We start from the raw sequence: 12,021 nt of genomic DNA, 5'->3' as shown, positions 1-12,021 counted from the left end.
AAGGTGCCTGAGTGTGACACTGGAAGAAAGGAAGTAGCAACTTACACAGGTCCAAATATTGTTTAAGTAAATGATCAAAAAGCCTGTCTTGCATCACGGGACTGTAATTCTAATTTTGGTTATGGTGATTTCATAAATGACTCTTAAGACAACAGCAAAATGTAGCTATGCTTGCCCATAATTCAGTTGTCTGTTATTCTCCCACACGAAGTTAACACCAGATGTATTATTGAAATGTTAAACATTTTTGTGGTTTTCTACTGGACTCTTTAAACTTTTGTTAAAGGCCATATGTCAGTGTTCAAACATAGCATTTGAATTATGCAAATACATTAATGAAACCATTTTAGCACAAAAACATGCTATGGTAGATGTGACCAGAGATCTTTATATGGCAAACCGATGTGGTAGGTGGGCTTGTTCTCCTTATCCTCCTCACCTAAAATGGGAAGCTCCTTCTGTTCTGGCAGAGGTGCAGGACAAACATTTGCCTTGTCCTGAATAAACATACCACAGTGGAATTATATTTTGGATTTATTTTTGAATCCAATATGATTACACATCTTAAGATTATCTTCTGTGGTTAATGATTCTGGACACAGTGCATAGACTATGGATATCTCTAAACATATGAATAGTGTTACACACTGTATTACTGCTGTCTTCCTCATTTGAATGTATTCAAAGGCAGCATGCGTCATGTTTAATACAGCAGTAAGTGAGATCTTTTTACTTGCATTTCTATAACTGAAATAACATACTGATGGACAGTTTTCTCACTAATTTTAACAGAAGATGGGGAAGCAAACATTTCACAGCTGTCTTAATAATTCAGATGTTTGTTTTGTACTTAAGTATGAAGAAAGAAGGATTATGTTGTCATCTTCTGAATCAAAATACAGTTAATTGGTTTCATTGTAGTAACACAAAGTCTTCACACATAAATTAGTGTAAATTTTACAAATTAAATGAGGTAGTTGAAATCGCACTATTTAAAAATTGTTGAGGTAGTGAGGGAATATAGGTATTGCGATTGTTTTAATGTGATATCAGATGTGTCCCTGCAGCATATGCTATGTAGTTATGTCTTTTACTGTCAGAAAATAAAGGTTGAGCATCCCTCCTGCAGCACTGGAGGCAACAAAACTGATGCAGCACAAAACCCACATGAATGATTATAGTTGCAGATACAAGATTGTTTCATATTTCTGGCCCGGAGTCGTCCAGTAGATGAGATCACAATTACAAAAGCTAAACTCATACTTGACCATGTGCCTTGATTTGTTGATTCAAGTCCAGACAAGACATGGACAGTGTTTTCTGTTTGCAGATCCCTTGGAGGAGATAGCAGAAACTTCTCCACAAACTGCTGCAAACTCAGCAGCGGAGCTTCTCAAACAGGGTGCAGGTCTGTTAAACTTTTTGCTTGCATTTGACTGTCACCAAATTTTGTATCTTACAGCCTGGGAGCAACCGAAGCTTAGACTGGACTGAAGGATGTTTAAAGGGAGCAGTTAAATTCAGGGTGCTGTGTAGAAGTGTAAAGGGCACTGTGAGGATATGTACCAAGTTCTTTCTGTTTTCTGCAACCAGCTCCTAAGTTCTACAACCCTGCATTTGCTTTCCAGTTGTGTCTCATGAGAATATGAAGTACACATATGTTGGTTCAAGCACAGTAATTTTTAAGCAGTGACATTACTTTCATAACTGATGAACTTAGAGAAGATATTTCTGTGGTTGCAGAGGTTCATGAACTATGTCAGAGGTCTGCAAAAGGCAACTAAGGAAAGTGTTCAGTAGGGTTAAATTCTCAGCATAGGGATCCATACCACTGGAAAATGCTTCCCATCCCATCAATCTGAAAAAAAAAAAAAATTAAAAAAAATTGCCCTGTGTTTCACTTGATGCTCCATGTTGTTAGGAAATGTCCAGTGTCTTTTCCATTCAATGCTATTTTATGGATTCTCATGCATACTGCTGCACCCATTCTGGCAAGTTAAGTTGTTACCGTGAGTTCATTGATGTGACAGAATAACCCTGACAAGATTACCTCCAAATGATGTGATGCTATGCATTGGTACCGTCTGTCACCCTCAAATAGAGGTATTTGCAGCAGCTGTGTAGAGACATGCTCTGCTTCTTATCTGCTTTGTTTGTGTGCAGCTGACCCAGAGACAGCTAGTGAAATAGCCTGTCTGAAAAGTGTGGTGGTGCCCTAACCCAAGCCTAACCATGGTGCTCTGAGTACCCCTTTGTAACCTTAAGGCTGTCCTTAGTAGAAATGCAGCCAATGTGTTATTTCCCTGTACAGTGGGCATGCCCAGGGGATCATGTCCGTGCCCTCCCGTGGTCCCTTGTTTTCAGGCTGCTGTCAGTTCTTTCCAGGACCTGTCTGTCCACCGATCAGTCCCATTAGAGCAGGAGAATACACTGCATTTGCCACTCTCCTTTGAGTTTAGCCTGCCACTTGGAGCCACAAGCAAAAAGTGTTGTGGCCAAGCATGCTTTTGTCCTTATAATGCTGCCTTATTGCCCTCACCCATTTTAGGGCGCTTCTGAAGCGGGCAGCTGCCAAGCTGAGCTGCTCTGGAGAAAGTGTTGCTGCTTTCTTGTGGGGCAATCTGCTTTGACTTAAAAATTTGAAGTGCCACTTTGAGTGCTGTAATCAAGAAGGAATGTGTGGCTGAGGCAATGGCAGGCCTTTGCGAGGCTGTGCCAGGAGTAAGCACGTGTTGGCCTTTCTGTCTGCCAGTGCTGGTGGTGTTTGTTGTGGCCAACAGGGGAAAAAAAGGAGTAGAGTGAATTCTTGTAGAACTTTCCCTCCTGAAAACCTAGCAAAAGGGGCATGTGTTGTCTTGTGAGAAATGTTGGTTTCTCCTTACTCAGGCAATGCTTTTCAAAGAAAAAGAAATAATTCTTACTTCAGTTGGGGCAGTAGTCATATAGCTCCTTATGAGGGCTGTCACATCATGGATAATTTAAAGAGCTTAGTACATTTGGGTTTTCCCTGTTCTGTTGTTGTTGGGTTTGTTTTTAAACAAGGGTTCGGAACCTGAATATATAAATTAGCTAGGAGAGATTCTCAGAGTTTCTTTTTAACTTGATACATCATTTCTCACTGATTTTCTATGTTTCAGAAGTCCCTCTCTAGTTAGAGACACATTCAGGTTGTGGAGTTCAACACTGAAGTGCAGGTGCAAAACATGTAAATTGTTTCTTTTCCAACTATCTGAGCTTGTGTGAGCACCTGCAGTTTAGTCAAAGCAGATGCACTTTTTCCCTGCCCTGTTTTACCCCACTGTTCTCCCACTCCACAAGCAAAAAAAATGAAGATGTGTTTTTCTAGAATGATCATTTTTATAGCTGTCTGAAAAACCTAATGAGCATTTACAATCATTATCTAAATGCAGAAGCTGACCAGAAATCCTTTGCTTCCTAAAGAGTGACAATTGAAGACCAGAAACGATACAGAGAAGTGGCTTTTCCCTAGAACAAACCTTGCTTTATTGACCTTCCTGTTTGGCAGCAAAATTTTCTGCCCCAAATAAATCCCTGTTCTTCCTATCTGTTTCCACTAATACAGTCAAGGGACTAAACATTCTGAACAAAGCACATTCCTAGTCTCAAAGCAGCAGGGGTTACTGAAAATGGCCACGTTGTGTAGCTCTTGGTGGTAGCACGGACATGACTACAAAATGCCACCTGTAGACGATGAGAGCCGCAGCACTGCACGAAAGACACAGATGCCTTCTTTTTGTTCTAGCCTTGAGTATGGTTTCTGTGGGATTGCTGTCATTCGATACCACATCAGACCATGCATGATGTTCTTAAATGAGAAATCTTTCTGCCTTTCTCATTACCTTTCCTTTCCTATAATCTCCTTTTTAAGCTGACCTTTGTATACTTTCCAACACTTTTGAAAAAGGTTCCATATATTATTTTTTGTGCTACAGAAGTAAAGGAATCTACTGTATTTGGTGACTGCTTTTGAACTATCACATTGAAGGTAATCTAGACAAAATGCTTGGCTGTTTCATTTAGAAACAAAACCTGAACACAGTCTGTTGGCACCAATGCAATGTGTGGTAGAAGAGGAAGGAAAACCTTTCATTTGTGTCTCAGAAGTGGTGAGGAGTGTGGCTGTGAAACAAGGCAAGCTTTCTGTGGTGGGAAAGGCTCACAGGATAATGAAGACCTTTAGATCTGTACCAAATATATAGAGTAATGATGTGAGAAGAGGAGAGCTTATGGTTTGGAATGCTATTTAAAATTTTGCATAGACATGACAGAAAGCTGTTCAGAGAGGAAGGCCTCATTGAACTTGCCCTTCATCATCTTAAATCCTTCTCTGCATGAATTGTATAGTAATTGACTCAATAACCTTGAAGTTATTGAATGGTTATTGAAACTATCACACCAATGCACAAATACATTTGGGAAATTTTACACTTACAAACCAAACAAATCAAATCTCTGGATCCCTTCTTTTCACTAACAAACTCCAGAGCTTGAAGTTATTGGGCTAATCATCATGCTGGAATCAAACTTACGCTTATGCAGTTTTAACTGTTTGATTGCTTTGTTGTTTTGAAAGTGCCAATGTCTAGCTGTGTATTTTATGTAGATAGTGATAGGAGAAATCTTTAGTCAGATTACAGAATAGCCATATGAAAAGAGAATAAATAAAAAATTATAAATGACTTAGTTTTAGTTTAATCTTTGCTTTCATAGTAAGGTTGGCAAGCCAAGCTGAACTGATAAACAAATGAAATATTAGCATGGTAACTTGCGTGTGTCAGCTGCCAGAGTTGTAAATTCTGTCCTGGATACCTACACAAATGTGTTTACCAAACCACAAAATCTGTTGGTACCAATGTTTAGCTATGGATGTGTTTAATTATTCTTGCTTGTGCTGTAGAATAAGACTAAAAGGGCTTTTCAGTTTCAAAAATGTTCTTAATCTGCTTCTAAATTTGACTTTATACCACAATACCAAAGTATGTAAGCATGTGAATAATTCTATTAATACTACATAATAATAATAATAATAATAATAATAATAATTAATGGAGTATGATGTTATATGACACCATTACCATGTATTACTATGTAGTATTATACAGTACTATAGTACTATTATATAATGCTATATAATAGTAATACTTCTTTTCCTAGTGCTCGCTGCAGATTTGATATGAGACCAGGTAAAATATTAACTGTTGGGTAGCCTTAGAAACCAATGAGCTTCTATTTTATAGAGCTACTTCAGAAGTTACTAATATTTCTAGGAGAGGAGTAGGGCTTTTAAAAGTAAGTGCATGCTGAGGTAAAGAATAGAACTTAAAATACATAAGTCAGTAATTTTTCTCAATGTGGAAGTTGTTTTGTTTGCCCTAAAATCGCTTAACATACAAGTATAGAATTCATGAGAAGTGAGCTTTGCAGCAGCCCTCAATTCTTTGTGGGGTGAAAACATTCTTGTCTTGGCAAACAAGTGAATGGTTTCCGTTGAATATAGCTTAAATACCATTTGAAAGTGTAAAATGTGTGAACATATTCTGCAAAAATGCGTATTTCCTTATTGGCTGCTGTAATTGAACTTAAACGCAAAATATCTCTATTCTTTCCCCTCAGGAATACCTCTGCTGTAGTAGTACCAATGAGTGGCCTCTCTCTCTGCTACTGCTGTCTTGTCTTTGTTTAAATTTCAGGGTTTTTGGGTAATAGATACAGTCATTGGCTTAAATATAAAGGTATTAAAATCAAAGGAACAGAAAAGGCCTGTGACCTCCAAAATTACAGTGTTAAAACTATGAAACAGTGGTACAAGGTGACACATAGAAAGTTTGGTAGTTTGCTGCCAGTCTTCCCTGTTTGCTTTACAAAGATGGAAAAGTTACATTTTGTTTGGTTTTGTTCAGAAGATACCCGTTTGCTTGCTCTTGGGTAATGACCTCTCAAAGTCTTTCCTGTCTTTCATTACAGCATGTAACGTTTGGTACCTGAACTCAGTGGAGATGGAGTCCCTTACGGGCTACCAGGCAGTACAGAAAGCCTTGAGCCTAACTCTGATACAAGATCCTTCTCCCATCTCAACCATTGTCCATTTCAAGGTGTCTGCACAGGGAATCACGCTGACAGATAATCAAAGAAAGTAAGCAAAAGAGGGGTGGGAAGAGAAGAGCCAGCCTTGTCCCCAAGAAGCGTTGGCTGCTGTGTATTTGATTTTCCTAGTTATGTTCTGCAGTCCGTGTCTCAGAGGATAATAGGGTTGTGAGCTGTCTGCTTTTACCTCTGGAAGGTCATTTTGCCATGGCATTTTTTTCACTGTTGTTATTTCTTATAGAAAGGGTAAGTAATGGCTTTGCCAGCATTTGATATTCAACCTATTTAATGAAATAATTTATCTTCACGGTGTCTTTCACCAGTATCACTGAACAGACTTGGCCTTTGCAGACACTGTGAATCTCCAATATTTGAAACAGTGCTTTGGGTATCCTGTAAAATACTACGATAAAAAGTTAGTTTATATTTACTTTGTACTGAATGCTATTAAGGATACTAAGAAGGTTTTAGATTTGAAAACTGACAGTAACAAAGGAGAGACAACGGGAATTCATTATAGGTTTAAAAATAAAGTGACAGACTTCTTAATTTCATGGGGTCTGCAAGTATTTGTAGCACATCAAGGACAAAACCTTAAATTACAATGCCTAGGAGTGCTTATATTTTGAAACTTGATATAATTAAATTAGTCACAAGTTCCAAAAGTTGCATTTGCCACTGACATAGTATCTAAACGGACAGTTTTTAGAAAAAATCCGTTTCATTCTTCTAGTTCTTTTTCTTAGCTTGAGGGTCAGTTTTCTTTTGGTTCAAAAACTTGATGTTACTATTCTAAATATGGATTTATTTGCTTGGAGCAGTTCAGGTGGCTTTCAAAGTCACTCAGATAGAAAAAAGAATGTATCATCATTATTAAATTTAGATTAAATAGAACTTATTTTTCGGATGTTTATTGTTTAAAATTTTAAGCATCATAACTATTCCTAAAACTTGTTTTGTTTCTTCTGATCCAGACTCTTTTTTCGGCGACATTATCCAGTCAACACTGTTATTTTCTGTGCTTTGGATCCACAGGACAGAAAGTAAGGATAACAAGCAGTATTTCTGATAGGTTGTTTGTATTGTTGATCCACAGAAAAAACTAACATGGATTTAATTTTTATTTTTTCATTCTTTTTTTTTTTTTTTTTTACTGCTTTCTGAATGGACAACAAGATGGATGAAAGATGGCCTTTCTGCAAAGTAAGTGAACACCTGCCTAAGTCTCTTTTAAGTGAATGTTTTAAGAATATCATTACAGTGATCAGTTTCTTAGTGTTCTAAATTATCTTCGTCAGAGATGTAGAAGGCAAAGCAGCTGTTCAGAGACAAAAGTCTCTTTGTCCACTGTAATTAGACTTTAGTTACTTCATCTGCACCTCTGCAAGTCAGGGCCTATTTATGTGATGGTGGGATGTCTGGAGGGAGAGGTAACATTGTTTATTTAGGTTGCAGGTCTGTGATTTGACTAAAGTTTCAGAAATGAAAACAGAACTGTTTGCTACTCAATTTTGTTTCCACTCATCCAGCAACACCAACACAAGCTTACTTGTCTCATTTAGACTGATAGCTTTAAGAAAAAAATCCCACACAGGGCACATAGATGAAAACACTCTTAGTAATACTAGTGTGTGGTGTAAACATATAATTATCAGTGGATTGCAAAGTGTTTTCTGTAGAAGACAAATGTCATTGTCCCCCTTTTACCAAAAGGAAGAACCTAAACAGACAGTGCTCAGGCACTGGTTTCTGGAAAGGGAACAGAAATAGATGGCTTAAGTCCTATTTCCAGTACTCTGTCCACTGACATGTGTGCCCCTCAAATCCTCTCGAGGCAATTCCTGACACACCACACCACAGACCCCCAAAGGTAGGTAAGAGAACAGCAGTATTGGATCAATTTAAATAAATCCCCAGGGCCAGCAGCATGTCTCTGTCAGCAAACAGTACAGGATTCAGTATAGACAGAGTAGAAGGAAGCGGAAAGTCTCCTTCCCTGATTCTGGTTATTGTGAGCCACTCAGGAGCTCCCAACTTGGCTGGTGCATCTGGACCACTCTGTTTAGCAGTCACACAGGACCTTATCCCTCCCAACAGATGAAGTCTGATTTCTCCTTTTGGTTTTTGGAGTATCTTTTCTGCTTTATGAAATGACGCAATGCCTTTCTGTCTTTCCTCTGATATACTGTGATTTTTGCCCTGCAGAGTATTTGGGTTCGTTGCCAGGAAGCAAGGCAGTGCCACAGACAATGTATGCCACCTATTTGCAGAGCACGATCCAGAGCAACCTGCCAGTGCCATTGTGAACTTTGTATCAAAGGTCATGATCGGATCCCAGAAGAAGATCTGATACATTTCCATCCTTGACTCAGACCGCTTCACTGACATTACTGAAGGAAAGCACTGTGAGAGGGAGAAAGCCTATCAGCAGCAACGTCTGAACCTTGTCATTCCCAAGAAGGAAAGCAGAGGACAGTCCATCTGCATTGTGTTTGCAAGAGTTCAGCCTTTTCTTTGAAGATGCCTCTGACTTAATAAAGCATTATTTCTTTGTTTTTATATCAAAGGACCAAGCAAAGAAGCTGGGTGCTACCCAAGCCCATGTAGCCCATACCTGAATGAAGCATAAATTAAAAACTTTTCTCCTGAAGGGTTTCTAGTATATATTCACATGCTGTTTCTCATCATTTATTGGAGCAGAGATACTCACTAGGCTGTGCTACTTTTTTGTGCAGAAAATTTTTTATATCACCTCCACAAAGACACTTGCCATAGTTGCATCAATGGTAGCTATAGGCCTTTCAAACATGCTCTTAAGAGAATGATGGTCTGAGGAAGACTATTTGCTCTTCCCTTCATCTTTATGTGATCAGTGTTGGGAACTGAATGGAGAAAGGGGAAGATGTATGTGAAGAGAAGGTTTGTGCAAGTTGATTTCTGATAAGAAAGGAGCAGCAATGTGGAATACTCAGGGAGATTGCTCTGTATTTAGTGTTAAGAAGGTTGGGCTGTTCTAGTTTGAAAAATTTTAAATAGGGGAGAGGTGGCAGAACAAAAAAAAAAGGTTGCATGGAAGCCTATTCTGTAATTGGTTTTTTTGTATTCGTGTTTTTTTATACAGAGAACTAAGCAGGGAAGATTCTGTATTTTATAATTACAGGATACAAATGAGGGAAAAGCAAAGAAGAAAATTTTATAATTTATATATTTTTACCTGTGCGTGATTATTTATAGTAGATCTCAGATCTTGATATGTCATATGGATATTCTTGAACTAGACCATTGTTGAGCTTTGCCTCTTTCGTGCTATTTTGCATAAGTAAAAGTGTGTATAACCTGTGCCTTGCTATAGACAAAAGCGTCTCATATTTTGACTTTTGTCTTACAGTGACAAGATATTTCCCATTTCCTGTCTCTGCAATACTGTTTTGATAGTAACGTTTGTTCCCCTACCTAGTACATAATTATATTTGTGGATCCTTTTGGCCCCCATTTTATTGGAGTTTGGGGATTTCTTGGCTTTTTTTTATCTATAGGAACTATTTTTGGTTTATGTTTTTTTAATAATTCCTTGAGTCAGGAAATCCAAAAGGGAATGGAATTTATTTTGTTACTCTGTCCCATTTCTTGAGAGCATTTATGTCATGATTTCTACAGCCATTACACATATCTGTGTATCTTTCTAAACACATTGGTATTTTAAATGCATAACAAAGTACTAGCTTTACAGAGAATGGATACAGAAGGTTACAGTGGAAACCTTCATCAGGAGAATAAGCTGCTGAGGTCTACTGTGTAATTCTCATTTACTCCAAAAAAAACAGTACTAGACCCCCGTATCAGAACTAAAAGTAAAGCAGCTTCAGTGTGACAGTGCTGAAAAGTTTCATTGCCTCTATTTCTTTGATGTGTGGCTGTCAACATTATATTAATAACCTGAGGGATAAAATAACATGCTGAATTCAGCATACTGATGCATGAGGCACTGGATTAACTAGTAACTGTACCCACTTGGAGGATCTAATTCTTTCATCTAATTTTACTAAATAATGGTTAAATGGAATGGGAAACTCTGGTTGAGCTATATGTTAAGAAGGTTCCACCAATTTGAACTATGTTTGTCCTGTCTAAATTATGATCTGTTTTTTATTAATAGCTCTCTTCCTATTTCCTAAAGTATCAGGACCTTTGAAACCTTATTCAGTGACCATAGCCAAAGTGTTACCAAATTATTTGTGTAACTATGAATTTTGTATAAATAACTCTATACTTTTTAAAAGGAGGGGGGTGGGGAAGAGAGGGAGAGAGAAGAAAGATTTGGAGTTTAATCTATGTGGACCAGGAAGTGGTGTATTAGTAGCAGTGGGTGTTGGATGTGTGTGGAAGGGTGAAGCATTCCAAAGCGTAGTAGCTACTGTTGAAGCAACAAAGGCAAGTGCCTCTGATTTGTACCAAATAATTCTGTTCTTCTGACACAGAGGTATACTACTTAAATGGTGTATATGTACCATCTAAAAAAGAATGCAGCTCTTACTTTTGGGAACTTTGATCCTTTTGAAACACGTGAGTTTTCTTTTCATATTCTTTTGATGCACCAAGAACCCAGTTGCCTAATCTAGTCAGCCGGTTGGAGCCCAGTGGATTTCTTCAGCTGACATCTCAATTAGATTTAAGTCTCAGTTAGATTTAAATCTGATGTGTTGTAAGCATTGAAATGATGAGGAATTTTTTACTAGATTTTTTCACTTCTGTAGCTGATACTTAAATTTTAGTGTGTCTTGTTAGACACCAAGTGTTGGCCTTTGGGCTGAAAATAAAGTATCTTTTTTTTTCCCCATGTATTATCATTTCCATTCTGGGCCTTATTTTTTTTATTCCTTGTGCTTTCTCAAGGTCTGCTGAATTCAAGAGCATAAGGAATTGAACGCTGACACTCCTGATGGTGGTTAGTGGGAGTTTAGCTCTACGTGGTAAGTGGGAAAAAAGAAGTTGCCCTGTTTCTAAGGGAGATTTTTTATTATGTGTTCCTTTGGATGGTATATCGCCACATGCTTTTGCTTTTTAATTAATTAAAAAATGCACAAAGCAAAATAGTTCATTATGTACCATTGTGTAGTGTATGTAGAAAGATATTCACAAAACTTATGTTCATGGCAAATACAAGACTAAATAGTTAATACAGCACTTTCTTTCAAGGTTTTTGGTAGATGAGTATATGCAGTTTCATAACTAATGGCAGCAAGTTGACATGTGTATTTAGCCAGACTCCTATTTACCTGCTTAGTAAATGTACTACTATAATCATAGTGTTAAACTACGAAAAAGCTAAAAGCCATGTTTCTAATTAAATGGTTTCCATGTATCCAACAGCATCATTAAAAAATTAATGTTTCCTTCTTGGATTTACTTACTAGTGAAAATTTTTACCTTTTTCTTGGAACGGTAAAGAAGCATCAAAAGGTCTCCAGTATGTAAATGAATGTTCTGTAAATTCTTCGTGTAGTCATTTTCTCTGCTCTTCAGATATCGGCTCTATTCAGATTATAATAAAATCATGCATATGAAATTTCACAACATAATGTTACAGGGCAGTCTGTTCTGAAAAAAAGTTACCTTCTGACATTCAAAACCAGCTAATGAGCAAAACCTTCTTGGCAAGTTAAGAATAGTTTGCGTTCTAAACCAGGGGTTTAGTTTTGTTCCTCAAAGATTTCTTTCAAGGACTTGAATTCACATGAGTCTGTATTCGTGGTTCAAGTCTAGTTAAAGCATATGATTGTCCTAGTTCATTTGTGGTTATAATGGTATAAAAGTGCCTTTTGCCTGCATTGCATATTTCAGTGTAAGAAGGAAGAATATATGATGTGACCTTCTGAGATGTCTGTACCCATTTAACTGTGTCTCCACAATGACTAC

At 37.6% G+C, this 12,021-nt stretch overlaps 1 protein-coding gene across 1 annotated transcript in view; it reads left to right on the top strand.

The window, feature by feature from the left end:
* Nucleotides 1–8,455, top strand: part of TNS3 (tensin 3) — a 136,019-nt gene extending 127,564 nt beyond the window's left edge. Inside the window, exons 23-27 of the mRNA XM_009895046.1 lie at nt 1,331–1,408; nt 5,986–6,154; nt 7,080–7,148; nt 7,282–7,308; nt 8,311–8,455. Coding sequence (XP_009893348.1) covers nt 1,331–1,408; nt 5,986–6,154; nt 7,080–7,148; nt 7,282–7,308; nt 8,311–8,455 — 488 coding nt within the window. The remainder of the gene's footprint in view (nt 1–1,330; nt 1,409–5,985; nt 6,155–7,079; nt 7,149–7,281; nt 7,309–8,310) is intronic.
* The last annotated feature ends 3,566 nt before the right edge of the window (nt 8,456–12,021 follow it).

The sequence above is a fragment of the Charadrius vociferus genome, unplaced genomic scaffold, assembly GCF_000708025.1.
Source record: "Charadrius vociferus isolate BGI_N301 unplaced genomic scaffold, ASM70802v2 scaffold101, whole genome shotgun sequence".
Taxonomy (NCBI): domain Eukaryota; kingdom Metazoa; phylum Chordata; class Aves; order Charadriiformes; family Charadriidae; genus Charadrius; species Charadrius vociferus.
This window is presented reverse-complemented; position numbering and strand designations above follow the sequence as displayed.